The sequence below is a fragment of the Zootermopsis nevadensis genome, unplaced genomic scaffold (assembly GCF_977971745.1).
Source record: "Zootermopsis nevadensis isolate Lab colony 2312 unplaced genomic scaffold, Znev_1.0 Znev_ptg000075l, whole genome shotgun sequence".
NCBI lineage: Eukaryota > Metazoa > Arthropoda > Insecta > Blattodea > Termopsidae > Zootermopsis > Zootermopsis nevadensis.
Genome location: NW_028259206.1, coordinates 1 through 18,461, shown reverse-complemented (window position 1 = coordinate 18,461; position 18,461 = coordinate 1). Strand labels below are relative to the sequence as shown.

Here is an 18,461-nt window from a genome sequence, read left to right as displayed (position 1 = left end):
CAACCCCCAACCTGGAGGACCTGAGTACCTGTCTTAGTCTGACCTCTCCCCCCTCGACCAATCTGGCTAGGGAGGCCCTACCAGCAGCTATGCTACCGCCAACATACCAAGCAAGCCTTGCGCCTTCTAAAATTATTTCTTCACACGTGATGGAGTTGCTATCTTGAAATATTAGCAGTCTCCCTTGGAATATTGCTAGTTTTCGCAAAGAACGCAAAGTACCATCTGCACAACAGACAGAACATCGCAGTCTCAAAATTTGAATGTAAGAATTTAAGAATTTTTGTAACATAATTTTGTGAGACAACAAAAACAGTCTCATGTCTTGGTAAATAGCGATACATAAAATACCAAAGGTGTTTCACACGACGTTAAGAAGAATAATGTAGTTGAATGCGTGTGTCGAGATAACGGACGACACTGCATTCAGCGTTAATAATTGTATAAATATTTATAATTCAGGCTCTGAATATCCAGGTGTGCATTCTAAGCAATAAATTTGAGACAAATAATTGCAAATATAATATAAATAGATTATGGACGGATACCAGTTAATATGACACTGTTGTGAGACAGTGGTGATGATGGAAGCCTGTTTGTCCTGTATACAAGGTGTATACTGTCCTGAAAAATGTAATAGAAGCTAGTTGGTTAAATTTGTGGCTCAATTCACAATCATCACAGCTATGCAATTCTTAGAGCATTGTTACATAAAATAAGACAAGCCTTTGCAATTTTCAATTGCCTCTGGAATGTGAGTAAAATTAATTGTTTACCCACACTCCGAGACACTTCATATTACAAAGTGAGAAAATGTCAGTGGCCTGAAGTATATTTTACTTTGTGTCCATATGCAAATTTTTATTTTCATTACAAAAATTCTGATATCGTGCTCAGGAAGGCGGTTGATCGATAACTTTGAAATTAAATTTTTGTGTTGGAAATTTAATTTTAAAATAATTTTTTAACTTAACTGTACTTTTCCAGATCAAATAATAAGTCACAAAATGGTTTGAAATGATCTCAGTTCTTATTTTCTTGAATAAAGAATATTTATGAATTTAAAATGTATTTTGTTGTTCATTGATGAAATCGCAGGCACCGTAAGGCAACAGACTGGAGACGCTGATGTTGCAGCTGTAACTAAAGGAATTGAGACATTAAAGATCCCAAATAGGACAGGTTGTGGGACTAAAGGAAGAAAAACTGGACTTGTCAACGCTTCGGAACAAAATTGCCATTCATTATGATGTGGAATTTAAACCTTCACCATTTCCAAAGAGGCTTTTGAGGTGTGTTTAGCCCCATTATATTTTGCATACGATATGTACAGGTAAACTTTGTATGATTTTTTTATGGGATAAAGAATAATAATTATGTTAACATTAGTTTCAAAATGGTTTTATTTGGTTTTACAATAATTCACTCTGATTTGCATTTTTTGGTAACTGGTAAGATTTTAATTGTACATATTTCAGTGTACTGTTGTATTTTTAAATTATTTTACCCACAAATCTAAGAACTAAATCAGTTTTGAAGATACGTTGCATGTGAAAATGTGTGCGCTATAATACTAATACGTTTGAATCCAGCAAATACTGAACTTTTCTGCCTTCGTAGACTTTGGACGTCCATGGATATTTGTGTAGCTAGCAGCAAAAATGAATTTCTTACCTGTTGTCTATCTTCTTTAGGTCAGTCTGAATAATATTAAAACTTTTAATGACTTCCGTGTAAAAAGACCTTTTGCTACTCTGATAACTCAGAATAATATGATGTTAATTTTCTCACATTAATTTGTATGTCGTTGTTAATAAGTAGGAGGCTAAATGTTATGTTTTGTGTTTATACAATTTGGTAAAATCAATGCATTGCTTATATACTTACAGGTAGATTTTGATTAATCGGGTGTTGAGGAGGATATTTGGGCCTAGGAGAGAAGACAATGGGGCGTGGAGAAAACTGCACAATGACGAGCTTAAAAATCTGTACTGCTCCCCCAGTATTGTCAGGGTGATTAAGTCGAGAAGATTGAGATGGGCGGGGCATGTAGCGCGCATGGATGGGACAAGGTGTGCACCGGGTATTGGTTGGGAAACCTGAAGGAAAGAGACCGCTGGGGAGACCTAGACATAGATGGGAGGATAATCTCAGGCAGGATCTATGGGAGATAGGAGTTGAAGGAGAATGGATTTTGTTGGCCCAGGACAGGGTCCAGTGGAAGGCTTTGGTTAATTCGGTGATGAACCTTCGGGTTCGGTAAGCCATCTAGTTAGTTAGTTAGTTAGATTTTGATTACAGTTTGTTATTGTCAGTGTTGGTAAAATTCAATACAATTTTAAGAGCTAGCCGAGATTTTAGGGACCAAACGTAATGTGGTTGCCATGTGTTGCTGCATTTAACAGTACATTGCAATCAGGTCTTTTCTCATTGTGATTATGAATTAATGACTGCTGCCTCCATTATAGCATTATTTGTAGATGAATGTTGACATCGAGGATGTATTAATTGGTACAGCTCTTCTCTGGTTTAAGAGTATTACTGAATGTAATTGCACATTATGTATGAAGCTTCATTCTTTAGGTTTCAAAATCCTAAATTTTTGTTTCTGTAACAATACATGCTCTGGTCCAGTGGTTTTGAAATTGCGGGTCAGAATGAATTGTGAGGGTGCCTTGAAAGGGTCGCAAGCTTAACCTTTTCCTCACTGATTGTTGCATTTGTAACCACACTTGGAGGATACAATCAGGATCTTTGGTTAGCGTATGAACTGTAGTGATCTGATATGAACAGTTACATTATTTAATAAAAGTATTAATAAGGTAGTATATTTGCGTCATATTGTGAATTAGGTTAATATTTTCTGTCAAATCACAATTTTTAATAAGATAATAAAATATTTAAAATATCATTTCACGTTCCGCATCGAATGATCGATTTACAAATTGGAACGTCTCTTACGACATGTTTCGGTTATATTTAACCGTCCTCAGGTATAAATTAGATTGGTAAATCTAAAACTCGAATTACAATCATTTACAATGTTATGCAGTTTATTGAAAATGTTATTATCAGATTACTCTTATATATTAGAACGAAGGTATTGTTTTTTATATGGCGTGGTTCATCTGATGTTCAATATTAGTCGGTGATGAGTTGATAGAGACATGACGTGTCTAGCGGAAGACATCTAGAAGTATTACTGTGTCGGGTCGAGGTTTAATACTGAATAGGATGTGCTGAATGGCAACTGCCTTGTGAACTGTATCTCCCCTCTTTTATGCATATATCGTGGAGTAATATTACCAAGAGATGGCAGACCAAGTTATCTGAATATTAGTGTTTCAGAAGAGCAGTTGTGTGTGTGATGGGGAACCAGCTTAGGTGGAGTTGGAGATGTGAAGAACCAGACAGAATGAAGCACCTGGAATGTTTGTGACTTGGATAAGGAAATGCATTATTCAGGTATGTTAGGGAGTAGAGTTTATTTACATTCCATAGATCCTTATTAGGACTAAACTAAAGGATGTTGTTCATTGATGAACTTGCAGGCACTGTAAAGCAACAGACTGGAGACGCTGATGTTGCAGCTGTAACTAAAGGAATTCAGACATTAAAGATCCCAAATAGGACAGGTTGTGGGACTAAAGGAATGAAAACTGTAGTAGAAACCAACTATTTATCAATTTTTCCTGTAGTGATGTTGCTTGGAACACAATTGAAGGTGTGATAGCGCATGTAATATAAACAAAAGTTTTGTTCTCACTGTAGACAGTTTTCCACTCTAAAATGAAAAAGATGTTTCTATCAGAAAGATTCTGATGTGTTTTTATGTTCAGTAAGACAAATATAATAGGAAGCATACTGGCAGTTTTAGTTATGTAATGTGATATCATCGAAGGCCAAGTTGAAGGAAAGCGAGGACTGGGAAGAAGACTGATACAGCTAACCGACGATCTGAAAGAAGGAAAGAAGATGAAGTTCCAGGAATTAAAACGAGAAGCTGAGAATAGGGAAAACTGGAGAGCTCTTTTTGGGCAGAGCAATGGACCTGTCGTAAGACAGAACACTGAATAATAATAATAATAATAATAATAATATAGTAAAAATTTGTGTCATGGTATTAAGCTTTAGTAAGAATCCTTTACATAAGATTGAATGAAAATACACTTGTTCTAGTCACGCACAACAGAATAGTATTGCGTGCCCACTAAGCAGTGTTATAAATTTGTGTGTAACTAATTTAAAATTGAAATTCATTAGTAAACCACTGTCAGCATAAGGAATAGCTTTCTGTTTCTGTCCATGATAATGTCACGGAGGATATTTACTGACAGACTACCGACGTCCATCTTCTGGCATTCGAAAGAACAGCTTCATTATTGCTTTTCAGGTGATGTCATAGTTATCTTTAGTAATCTTCCACCTTGTCCATAAATTTGTTGGCTCTCCGGTCTGTATTCGGTCCGTGGCCTCCTCGATTCTCCTCTTCCATTCGGTCCTCTGTTAGGTCCATCTGTCCGAGGCTTTGATTGAGGTGTAGTAAGTGATCAGTATCTTAATTTGTAAGTATTCCTTTGAGATGGCCTCCAACATGTGTCTAGCAAATCTCGTGTGAGCTGCTTTTAGTCATATTTCTTAATATCCACTTCAGTATTATATCTCATTCTTGTTCTAACCAGGAAGTCTAAGTAATTACCTAGTTGGTGGGCGTGTGCTAGCATTAACAGAGTGACTGTGACTGGTTGTGCTTCAACTGGATATTTCTTGTTATGTTCCAGACAGGCGTTGTTACGTCAATGGACAACATTGTTCCTTTTAAGTACCTGCAGTTGCCACAGACAGAGCATGACAATACAATGGCCTTCCAACTAAGTATTCAACTATTTTCAATTTCCAGGTAATACACAGAATCTGTTACATGCAATATTGTATTCATATTGAATCAATATATATTCATACGAAACAATCTCTACCAAAACGTACACGGAAGAAACTACTGCTGAGCAGACGGACCGAGCTTTAACACGACTTGTGTTCATGGTTCATCAATTTGATGCGTGCTCAAGGTTCTACTAGAAGGACGGTAGATTTATCACCTCCCTAAGCACTGCAGCTTACCTTATTTGATAGAGGAGTCTCAATGAGCTGACCTCTTGCTTCTAAGCAAGCCTCGCTCTTCTTCTATGGCTGTCCGGTCCATATTCCGTCCATGGCCTCCTCAATCCTCCTCTTTCATTTGGTCCTATCCTCTGTTAGGTCCGTCTGTCCGAGGCTTTGATTGAGGTTTAAAATCATCTTCCTTTTTAAAGTGCAACCCCCAACCTGGAGGACCTGAGTACCTGTCTTAGTCTGACCTCTCCCCCCTCGACCAATCTGGGTAGGGAGGCCCTACCAGCAGCTATGCTACCGCCAACATACCAAGCAAGCCTTGCGCCTTCTAAAATTATTTCTTCACACGTGATGGAGTTGCTATCTTGAAATATTAGCAGTCTCCCTTGGAATATTGCTAGTTTTCGCAAAGAACGCAAAGTACCATCTGCACAACAGACAGAACATCGCAGTCTCAAAATTTGGATGTAAGAATTTAAGAATTTGTGTAACATAATTTTGTGAGACAACAAAAACAGTCTTATGTCTTGGTAAATAGCGATACATAAAATACCAAAGGTGTTTCACACGACGTTAAGAAGAATAATGTAGTTGAATGCGTGTGTTGAGATAACGGACGACACTGCATTCAGCCTTAAAAATTGTGTAAATATTTATAATTCAGGCTCTGAATATCCAGGTGTGCATTCTAAGCAATAAATTTGAGACAAATAATTGCAAATATAATATAAATAGATTATGGACGGATACCAGGTAATATCACACTGTTGTGAGACAGTGGTGATGATGGAAGCCTGTTTGTCCTGTATGCAAGGTGTGTACTGTCCTGAAAAATGTAATAGAAGCTAGTTGGTTAAATTTGTGGTTCAATTCACAATCATCACAGCTATGCAATTATTAGAGCATTGTTACATAAAATAAGACAAGCCTTTGCAATTTCCAATTGCCTCTGGAATGCGAGTAAAATTAATTGTTTACCCACACTCCGAGACACTTCATATTACAAAGTCAGAAAATGTCAGTGGCCTGAAGCATATTTTACTTTGTATCCATATGCAAATTTTTATTTTCATTACAAAAATTCTGATATCGTGCTCAGGAAGGCGGTTGATCGATAACTTTGAAATTAAATTTTTGTGTTGGAAATTTAATTTTAAAATAATTTTTTAACTTAACTGTACTTTTCCAGATCAAATAATAAGTCACAAAATGGTTTGAAATGATCTCAGTTCTTATTTTCTTGAATAAAGAATATTTATAAATTTAAAATGTATTTTGTTGTTCATTGATGAAATCGCAGGCACCGTAAGGCAACAGACTGGAGACGCTGATGTTGCAGCTGTAACTAAAGGAATTGAGACATTAAAGATCCCAAATAGGACAGGTTGTGGGACTAAAGGAAGAAGAACTGGACTTGTCAACGCTTCAGAACAAAATTGCCATTCATTATGATGTGGAATTTAAACCTTCACCATTTCCAAAGAGGCTTTTGAGGTGTGTATAGCCCCATTATATTTTGCATACGATATGTACAGGTAAACTTTGTATGATTTTTTTATGGGATAAAGAATAATAAATATGTTAACATTAGTTTCAAAATGGTTTTATTTGGTTTTACAATAATTCACTCTGATTTGCATTTTTTGGTAACTGGTAAGATTTTAATTGTACATATTTCAGTGTACTGTTGTATTTTTAAATTATTTTACCCACAAATCTAAGAACTAAATCAGTTTTGAAGATACGTTGCATGTGAAAATGTGTGCGCTATAATACTAATACGTTTGAATCCAGCAAATACTGAACTTTTCTGCCTTCGTAGACTTTGGACGTCCATGGATATTTGTGTAGCTAGCAGAAAAAATGAATTTCTTACCTGTTGTCTATCTTGTTTAGGTCAGTTTGAATAATATTAAAACTTTTAAAAGACCTTTTCCTAATCTGATAACTCAGAATAATATGATGTTAATTTTCTCACATTAATTTGTATGTCGTTGTTAATAAGTAGGAGGCTAAATGTTATGTTTTGTATTGATACAATTTGGTAAAATCAATGCATTGCTTATATACTTACAGGTAGATTTTGATTAATCGGGTGTTGAGGAGGATATTTGGGCCTAAGAGGGAAGATGATGGGGCGTGGAGAAAACTGCACAATGACGAGCTTAAAAATCTGTACTGCTCCCCCAGTATTGTCAGGGTGATTAAGTCGAGAAGATTGAGATGGGCCGGGCATGTAGCGCGCATGGATGGGACAAGAGGTGTGCACCGGGTACTGGTTGGGAAACCTGAAGGGAAGAGACCGCTGGGGAGACCTAGACGTAGATGGGAGGATAATCTCAGGCGGGATCTACGGGAGATAGGAGTTGAAGGAGAGTGGGTCCGGTGGAGGGCTTTGGTTAATTCGGTGATGAACCTTCGGGTTCGGTAAGCCATCTAGTTAGTTAGTTAGTTAGTTAGATTTTGATTACAGTTTGTTATTGTCAACATTGTCAGTGTTGGTAAAATTCAATACAATTTTAGGAGCTAGCCGAGATTTTAGGGACCAAACGTAATGTTGCTGCATTTAACAGTACATTGCAATCAGGTCTTTTCTCATTGCTTATTATGAATTAATGACGGCTGCCTCCATTATAGCATTATTTGTAGATGAATGTTGACATCGAGGATGTATTGATTGGTACAGCTCTTCTCTGGTTTAAGAGTATTACGTATGAAGCTTAAAGAATATTGCCTTCATTGTTAAGGTTTCAAAATCCTAAATTTCTGTTTCTGTAACAATACATGCTCTGGTCCAGTGGTTTTGAAATTGCGGGTCAGAATGAATTGTGAGGGTGCCTTGAAAGGGTCACGAGCTTAACCCTTTCCTCACTGATTGTTGCATTTGTGACCACACTTGTAGGATACAATCAGGATCTTTGGTTAGCGTATGAAATGTAGTGATCTGATAAGAACAGTTCCATTATTTAATAAAACTATTAATAAGGTAGTATATTTGCGTCATATTGTGAATTAGGTTAATATTTTCCGTCAAATCACAATTTTAATAAGATAATAAAATATAAGATATTTAAAATATCATTTCACGTTCCGCATCGAATGATCGATTTACAAATTGGAACGTCTCTTACGACATGTTTCGGTTATATTTAACCGTCCGCAGGTATAAATTAGATTGGTAAATCTAAAACTCGAATTACAATCATTTACAATGTTATGCAGTTTATTGAAAATGTTATTATCAGATTACTCTTATATATTAGAACGAAGGTATTGTTTTTTATATGGCGTGGTTCATCTGATGTTCAATATTAGTCGGTGATGAGTTGATAGAGACATGACGTGTCTAGCGGAATACATCTAGAAGTATTACTGTGTCGGGTCTAGGTTTAATACTGAAATTCGATGCGGAACGTGAAATGATATTTTAAATATTTTATATTTTATTATCTTATTAAAATTGTGATTTGACGGAAAATATTAAAATATCAAAACTATTAATGATAAACTGTTTGCACAGCTTTATTCAGTCAGACATTTATGAAATTTTACTATACCAGGTGATCTTAAGGCAGTAAATACTAAATGTATAGTAATTGCTACAACAAAGATATGATTGAGCATTAATTCATTTACATGTGTGGATCCTTTGCATGGGCTTTGTATGAACTATGTTTGTCATAAGAGATATTTTGATAGAGATAATTTGAGCTTATGTACAAATTATATAAGTTGAAATATAAACTTATGGTATGTAACATCTAGCTTTCTTGAATTTAATGACATTTCCAGGTACTAGCATTGTTAAGACCTCAAGTAGTTTGGTCTGTAACTTCAAAAATCTTGCTGTTTTATTATGCGTCGTTAGGATCTTGGTAGATTAAAGGTGTTATGCAGATTGTGTATGCTATTTTGAATTTTTATGCTTATGAATATGTCCTGTTTCTCTACGTTTCTAGTTTATGTTAGAATTTATTGAACATGATGCTGTAGAACAGGAATGTATGGGCTATCTGAATCCTGTATTTGAAGATTTATTAGACGAAGATGAAGTTAGAAAAATTCAGGGTGAAGGAGCAAGTAGACCTCTTGTAGGGAACACACCAGAAAAACCTGAGGAACGAATGGAATCTGAACCACCAGCAGAAGTAAGGCAGTATCCGGAAATTGTCATTTATGACGATACTCAGCATAGATATTTTGTGAGTGCAGTACAAGATGAAATAAGAACAGTGAAATTACCTGAAACAGATGGAATAATTATAAATAAAGGAGAAGAAAAAGATAAAATTAGCATAGCAACTGAAACTGAAGTTATTGCAGATCGAAACCAAGGGGATATTGTGAAAACATTAGAATCTCCTGCACATTCTTCTCAAGATGCAGATGAAATGGATACATTTTGCTTGGCAAAGGACAGTATACTCTTCTCTCAAGTGTCAACGAACACACTTGTGACCAGTAATGCCAAGGTGGAGCACGTAGGCTCCGAACAAGAGGCAGATCCTTGCCAAGTAGTGGAGGTAAAGGGAATTTTAAAGTCAGTAGTCTCTTCTTTGGAACCCATTAAGCATGTGGTCTACCCCAGCAGAAGCATAGAAACAATGGTACAGTTTGGCCCCCATTCCGTTGAAATGTTGGAAATCGTTGAGGAGTCTGCACCAGAGACTGATTCTGAGTCACCTGTTAAATCAACTAATGTCCAAGGAAACACAAGGAAGATGTTGCATGATGTTCAGGGAGGTGCTACTTTGACAATTATCTCTAACAAAAAAATTGCTAGATTATCACTGGAAAATGTTGAGCAACCACGATCTCAACGATTATCAGATGAAGAAATTATCAGGGTGAGTGCAGTTACTAGTAGCGATCCAACTGCATGTCTCCGTCTAACTCAGCTTCAAGCAGAATCAGTTGATAAATTGAATGATTCCCCACGTAAAGTGTCCGATCCTGGTTACTGTGTGAAAATGCATGCAACCTCAAGTGATAACCCACCTTCACTCTGCCTTCAGATGATGGACAGAATCGACAAAACAGAAGAGATCACTGTAACTGCATGGCGTGATTCTGAATATGTAATTCTAGATCCAACTAACAGACAGATTTCACATGCTGACAGCGGTTTGAAAATAGTGGGTAGATCTTCACAGTTTGCTGTTATAGAAGTTGGACAAATATCTGAACATAACACATCTACCGATCTAAAAGAATTAATTCTTAAAAAGGAAATTGAAGTGTCTAAAACATATGAAATAATTGGCAACTTTAGTGACCCAAATCCTTCATGTAACACTGCTGCAGTAGAGTTAAGATATGACTGCAAGAGTTTCTATGGGAATGACAAAGAGACTGATGATGGTGAACCTCCTCTTGAACTGAATGACAGTTCAAGCTCAGATGATGAAAGTCCATCTCTTGGTCACAGTGTGTCTGAAAATATTTTATCTGCTTTTGGTTTTGATGAATGAGAATTTAAATAAACATTCAGTTTATTGATTATAGTATATAAAGTTTATTCTGTAGTTATTCTTTAATATTATATAGAGGTTTTAACATGATCCACTGTGGATTACCCTGAAAACTGAATGATTTGTTACATCACAGGAATATAGCTTTTTACCACTGTGCGTACGCTGATGGGTCTTCAGGTTATGCTGATCGATGAATGACTTGTCACACAAATCGCAGGAATATGGCCGCTGGCCATCATGTAATGTGTTCTCTTCTTTTGCAGGACTGTAGCAAACAAATCGAAAGTCTTCAAAGCCTAGAAAATTTTATTCCATTGTGTGCTGATCATGCATTCGCGTTCACTGGGCGTTGACTGTGACGTCACAACATGGCGGATATGTTTCGTCAACTTTAAAATTTAGAATTAATATAGGTATATGTGCTTGCGTTTCAGATTTTCATTTATTTATATTTATTTATTTATTGAAAATGTACTACATACCGAAATCCTGTATCATTTCAGAGGGTGAATCTGTTAATTTTTTAAAATATAAGGACAGAACCAAAGCATCTGATACAGAGTTGGATGCTGAGATAGATGAAGAAATCTCAACATTAGGTGAGTGGGTTTTTGTAACACATAGAACAGAGGCGCTGGATACATTAGCAGTTGAGGTGGGGGAGTATAGTTTGGACATTGAAGGAATACGGGAGGTTAGATGGCCTGATGATGGAAGACCAACAAAGGGAACTACGTATTACACGAGACTTGCCAAACATTCTTCAGGGTGTGGGCAACTTTGGCAAAATTTGGTCTGTATGCAGGCAACGTGAAGCTCAATACGTGTGTGTGTGTATATATATATATATACACTTTTATCTGCATAATTTTCTATACATTATATACAATAAAAATATAATGATGATAACGTGAAAAGTTAGTAAAAAATGCAATTCCCAACCTAGGCTAGGGTGTGTTTATTTTTAGCACATTTTACGTGGTCACCACACCAACAGGTACACACTTTAGATTCCTAGTGACAAAGTATCGGGTGTTTGTAGCATGGCTCACGATGCCACAAGGAAGACCTTAGGCCCTCGTGTGATCTCCTTGCTTTCCGAGGAGGTGTACTGTTATAGATTCAGTGTGAGTGCCTTGTCTGTCTCAAAGAGGAGTTTGAGATCAGGGGATGTGCTTAGTGGCAAATTTCATGTGAACTGTATCTGTAGTGTGTGTGGACTGGTAACAACGAAGACATGGCAGACCAATTTGTCTGAATATCAGTGTTTCAGAAGATCAGTTGTGTGCGTGATGGGGAAGCAGCTTTTTTGGAGTTGGAGTTGTGAAGAACCAGACAGAACGAAGCACCTGGAGTGTTTGTGACTTGGATAAGGAAGTGCAGTATTCAGGTATGTTAGGGATTAGAGTTTATTTACATTCCATAGATCCTTATTACGACTAAACCAAATGATGTAGAACATGTCATTTCATACAACATACATGAACCTCAGTACTTTCGACACAATTACAAGGACGTGTTTCACATGTGAATGTACATAACCTGGAAAATAAGTTTACAAATTAGTTAGTCAATGCTTTTTGGAGGAAATAATCTCTTGTTTACTGTTAAAATAATGTGAAACCTATAAATACACTCTGTGAGCAAACTGCAATTTCTTAATATTAAAGCAGATAGTACATGTAGTTACCATTGGGCTTTAGTCAGTCGTTACAGAACAAGGACTGCATTAGTACAAAGCATTTGATAAAACATTAAAGGTTTCTTGTAAAAACCCCTGTATGGAACATCATTAGCGTGTACTTTTCTGCTCTGCTAGCTGGTTGGGGTGGAGACTGTAGGAAAGGAAGGTGGACCCACCAAGTCGGAGGAATCTCCTACCGGTGAACCCCGGAAGGTCGGAATCCATGATAGCGGCATTCCATGGGCAACATTACGACCGTCTGCTCCTCAAACAAGTACAGGTATGCAAAAGTAATTCTGTAAACTGTCTTTAAAAGGTCGATTTTATGGGTGCCAGACTCGGTATCTCATTTCTATTGAAAGACATAGATTATGGGGTATGTGAGATGAAATAAATAATTCTGTGACATAAGAGTGGATATAAGTGTCCTGTTATTACCTTCAGGTTTTCCAAGCAAACTTTGTGTACATTTTTCATAACTTTTCTTGTCTTATCCTTGTTTAATTGTGTCTCTTTGCCCCCTCCCTCCACCCAATAGTAATAAAAAGAGAAATCATTTGTAAATGTATGAAAGGAATGTTAAAAGATTGATTTCTGGATCACTATAATTTCAGCAGTGGCTTGATTGACATTTCATTATAGCTGTTGGAAAAAAAATGTTACGCACTCGTCTGAATCAGAGGAATCTGGTTGGTGCCGAAATCGGTTAAACCCTCTGACATCCAGCTCTAACACTGGTGGAGTGCTGTTCAATTGTACGTGGAAGTAAATCCGCTAACTGTGAATTTTGTCTTGCGCACAAAAGTACAGAATGAAAATTACCGATTTCTTCTGATCCACTCAATTCTTTTGAACTGAAGTGAGCCATATCTTGAAGTGTCAGTATTTATTACATCCAACAACCAATCAGATTTCTATTCAGTCACTGCAACAGTACCAGTACCAGTTGAAAATAAATAATTCTGAATCTTTATTACGCAGTTTTCTGTTCTCAGTCGTCACTTTATCTCTCTTAGGTCAAGTTATTCGGGTTCTGAACTTCATTTTCAAACATTCCTAATTTGTTTTCTTTTCCAGAGTTGTATGATAAATTTTCACCAAAGTGTTCTGTAGTGCAGATTTGTATGTGCATTATTTCAGGATTAAATTTGGGAAAGTGGCAATGAAATGTCGAGACTGTAGAGCGTCGTCACCCGCAATGCAAAGAACAGGTGCCTCTGCCATGTGTGTCAGTGGATAATACCCCGACTCGTCGTGGAGGTGTGACGGGCACCATCGCTGATTACACTCCTCATGGTGCCATCCATCATTGTGCGTTGTGTCAATGAGGTTGAGCTTTGTGGTCTTAACAAAATTAGCTATTTTTAAGATACTTGACTTTGCAGTATCGTGAGCTGGGATAGCTCAGTCAGTACAGTGACTAGCTGCAGGCTGGGCGATCGGGGTTCGATCCCCGACGGGGACCGAGGATTTTTCCTCTAGTCTCTGCGTCCAGACCGGCTCTGGGGCGCACCTAGCCTCCTCTGCACGATTTTGAATGCTGAAATAAATTAGGATGTTATTTTAATGAGGCTGCATTGAAAAGGTGTCAGCATTAATAATGCATTACAGTTATGGTTGGAACTTACTAATATGATGTAGACTAAAAGGGTAATATTTTGATATAGTATGTAATACATTACAGCAATTTTACTAATCACGACACAAGGAGCATGTGAACTGCTTTGCTCTGAGAACTGTAACATAATTGGGCATTTTTGTTTAAGCAGAAGTTAAACAAATTCTGATGCTGATTTTGCATTTGCATTGTGAGGAAGAGAAGTTTTTAGTGTGAACTGCCTGTTTGGTGTTCCATACATTATTATAGGTTTTTTATTCCAATTTTTGTTAAACTAAGTTAAAAATCCAAGGCAAAGCATGTAGGTAAATGTGTAAGCCTGACTTAGTAACTTCTGAAGAGGTTATTGTATTTGTCTTGACAGACACAGTTTCATAACCAAATATCAAAGTGGAAAGTGTGAAATTGCAGTGATCCATATGTATAACAACATTTATTATTAAGTAAGTAAAGTGTAAGTTAGTTCAAGAGTTAGAATCACGTGTATATCACAATGTTGTGACAACCTGTAGACTTGTAGGTAGATTGCAATTTTTAAGAGAAACGCTGTCTCTATCTTCAGGGCTGACGTGGCCATGCTTGGATGTGGAGAGATTGATACGGGATCACAGGGCCCTTATACCTGTGACCGATTAACTAATATTTTCTCGAAGACAGTGGCACATTGAGTCGGTTAATCAGATGTGCCCTCAGAAGTTATGTAGTGTCAAAAGACGTGTTACAACGATTGGGAATGATGCGTCCGGAGAGATTCTGACTCAAGCAGGCAAATATTGCACAGTAATGACTGCATATTTAATTCTAAAGACAGTTTCGAGTTTTCAAACACAATTATGGGCTCATTACTACATGTTTGGTTTATGTACTGCAATATCTTTATATATGATTCATGAGTAAGCTTAGAACAATTGTAAAGTTTGCTTTATGTCTTCTGGTTCTTAATTATCTCCATAGCAGTAGCTGAGATGACATAGTTGATTAGTAGTGTTTTAGTTGGGATATTAAAATTTATTATTAAGCAAACCAAATTCCACAACTAAATGTTTCGTATTAAACTAGTTGATTAGTGTTGAAGTAGTACATTCTCTTCATGAGTTATTGTTCTTTTTTCTCCTTCAACTTTTACATGTGAAACTGTTTCACTTTTAATTTCGTCAAGATTCATTTCAAGTTTCGGTGGATGTGCTGAGTGGCAACTTTCATGTGAACTGGTATCACGGTGTCACACGAAGACACGGCAGACCAATTTGTCTGAATATCAGTGTTTCAGAAGATCAGTTGTGTTCGTGCTGGGGAAGCAGCTTTTTTGGAGTTGGAGATGTGAAGAACCAGACAGAATGAGGCACCTGGAGTGTTTGTGAATTGGATAAGGAAGTGCAGTATTCAGGTATGCTAGAGCGTAGAGTTTATTTACATTCCATAGATCCTTCTTAGGACTAAACCAAATGATGTAGAACATGTCATTTAATAAAATACAGTGAAACCTCTATCCATCGTTCCCGGAACTATCGTTTTCCCGGATGCATTGTCTGTTTTGTTCGGTCCCGAATACATCCCATATAAAATAATGTTACATTTTCCCGCTTCTATCGTTCCTCGAACTATCGTTTTATCGCATCGATCGTTCAAAAATCTTAGTTCCGGCCCGCAATGATCGTTTCTGAGAAATTATAACGAAATTTACGCGATATTTTTAGAATTTAATTCCGAAAGACGCACAATGTTTTTGGAATACACAGTAGCGGTAACCTGTTATGTCGCCCAACCAGCACAGATTCTTTTGGAATGAGGGGTGCTCATTGTCAGAAATTTTACGAGTTAAATTAGGGTGCACTCAAATTTCGTTCCAGCGATGCCAGATGGCATGTGCAGTGTGAATTTCTTCACAAATGCTTTTATTACAAGTACAAAGGAAAGGCGGGCGACACTTTTCATTCTTCTGGTTCATCTCGTTTCCAGCGGTTCAGTGTCTCTTCTACAGCTACGTTTCGTTGTGTTCGGCAGTAATAGTACTTCCATTCTTCCTGTTATTGTCCGCGAAGGGGGTGGGAGTGGTGAGGAAGACGACGAATGCGAGCCCGAAGCTGTGCCGAGTTTTGCCGAAGCATTGGCAAAAGTGAAGTCGTTCTTTTATGCGCATAATATTACTGAACGTGACGAGGAAAACATTTTGAACGTGGAAAGTGCTCGGTTTGGTCTAAAACGTAAAGTTTCGACAAACCAGTTGTCCATTAAAGACTTTTTTGGTAAAAAGAAGTAACTTTGAAAGAGAAACATTGTTTTTTTTTAAATGTTTAATGCTTTCCCGCATTCATCGTTTTTATTTCCCACCCCCGCCGAAAACGATGCATCGAGGTTTCACTGTATTAATTTCAGTTTCATCTAAACACAAGTAATTGCACATTCTTGACATTTCCAGAGTTGCAGTTCAGAATGAGAGGTATGACGACTGGACAAACACATTGGTACAGTTACGCCGACTTTTCACTGATTATCAGAAGATAGTGCTTGAATATCACAAAAGACCTGGGGTTCAGATTCCAAAAGCTGTCAACTGTACAGCGGCACAAGGAAATTTTCTTGAAGTCTTGAACATGTCTCTCAATGGTTGGTATTTGCTATTTTAACTGAATTATGAAAACCTATTTTTTACTATTTTAATATTTTCAGTAACAAAAAACAGCTGGATGGACAAACACACACCCACATCTTTCCCATTATGCAGTTTGTGCATAGAACATATAAGCCACCATAACTAAATGGATTTTGATGAACTCTGACATTGTCATGCTATTTTACCTCTATAATGAATCTGAATTGTATGTACAAATTTATTTATGTACACAGTTTTTGAAAAACACTACTTAGATCGCAGTTTTGATCGAACTGGACAGTTGTCAGTAGTAATAACACCAGGAGTTGGAGTATTTGAAGTGGACCGGGAGTTAACTAATGTCACAGAGCAGCGCATCATTGATAACGGTGTTGGAAGTGACCTTGTGTGTGTTGGAGAGCAGCCACTTCATGCTGTCCCACTTCTGAAAGTATGTTGACTGAAAAGTGTATTGTATATATTATTAATGCAGTGTAGAAAATTATTTTAACTTCAGGCCAGTTTAGCTTGTTCTGAATTAACCATAGGCTATAGAGCCTCACTAAAATATTGTCAGTGATATTCTCAAACACTGTTGAGATTGTTTCTGCTATAAGTTTTGTCCTAGATGTTGTTCCTTTGAATATTGTTTATATACAGATATCAGTTGAAGACAGTGTTTTAATTACTGTTTTGTTTATTTGTTTCACAGTTCCATAATAAAGATACCTCCTTCAGTGCAGCAGATGACTATAGTATGCCTCATTGGATCAATTTAAGGTTGTTGAAAAATAGTAACACAAGTTTTTCTTTGTAAATAGTTTTTTAGTTCTAAGCAGCAGCATCATCGGCTTAAAGTTATGTACCTTTAGGGCCATTCTGTCCTAAACAGTATTATGTGATTAATATTGAGATATAAAAACCAGAATGACCAACTAGTGAGTAATTGTTTGACTGTGCATAATATGGAGTGATTTGGTGGTCGGTTACATTGGCTATAAGCATTGGGAAGTGAAACTTGTATATTGGTTTGTACTTAAGTATTTATTGCATTGTTTACTGGCACCCTATTCAGAGGTGGTTTAATCATACCTTCTCTCCTATATAATGATCATAATTAGTTTGCAGAAGAAGTATTTAAATTTGTACCATACCAACATTTAAAACATGGAGGACCGAGCAGGTGTGTGTAATGATGATTCTGTAGCCTTGTGTTTGCGAGAAACCCAGTTTGAATCTTGCCATGTTATCAGCTGATCTGGTTGAGCTTTTTTCTGTTTCTCCTTATTCACTGATTGACTATCTGGTTAATTAATACCTTCAGATGGGCCATAAATGCTTCCTACTTAAACTTAAGACAGGTTTCCATCTTATTTGTTGGTATGTAGTTGAAACAACATTCTTTATAACTTAAGAATTATTCAGAAACAGAAAATAATTTTTGGTTTAAATTTGAACTGCAAGCTGCACTGCAGAAGCAGAAAATAAAGATTTGAAATGTGAAATGGACTTTGTAAATGTCCTATACAAATGTGCACTACAGTGAAGTTTGAAAATAAAATGGTAGTGACTTCAGATTTTTAGTATATAATAATAACAACTTTTTATCTGATTACAGCTTCTATTCGACAAACAAAAAAGTGGCATATTCTACCTTTATTCCAAGAATCAAACTGCCACCAAAGAGAACAAAACCATCACCTGCATCTAATGGCTGCCCTTTGCAAGCATCAAAATCAAAATTGATCCAAGAAGATGAGTGTATGCCTAATTCACTCTTTGATTATGATGCTTATGATGCTCAAGTGTTCCAGTTGCCTCCCATCCATACAACGAGGTAATTAAGATTTTTTATCATAAGAAATCTTTAATGATCAAGTAAAAATTTAGTTTACTTGTCAAAATAAGAAATTGTGCCAACTTTTGCTGGCAGAACCTCTTTAAAAGTAGCCACTTTTGAGATGAAGAAAGGGGATAATA

General features: G+C 36.8%; 1 protein-coding gene across 1 annotated transcript; it reads left to right on the top strand.

Moving 5' to 3' along the window:
* Window positions 1-11,000: 11,000 nt before the first annotated feature.
* LOC147871010 (GATOR complex protein Iml1-like) lies at window positions 11,001-18,341 on the top strand. The gene is made up of 9 exons (XM_087341456.1): window positions 11,001-11,185; window positions 11,852-11,976; window positions 12,406-12,550; window positions 13,411-13,581; window positions 15,151-15,275; window positions 16,308-16,495; window positions 16,736-16,932; window positions 17,194-17,261; window positions 18,100-18,341. Exons 6-9 carry the CDS (start codon window positions 16,483-16,485, stop codon window positions 18,320-18,322), a joined length of 501 nt encoding a protein of 166 aa, XP_087197582.1. The 5' UTR covers window positions 11,001-11,185; window positions 11,852-11,976; window positions 12,406-12,550; window positions 13,411-13,581; window positions 15,151-15,275; window positions 16,308-16,482; the 3' UTR covers window positions 18,323-18,341.
* Window positions 18,342-18,461: the final 120 nt, after the last annotated feature.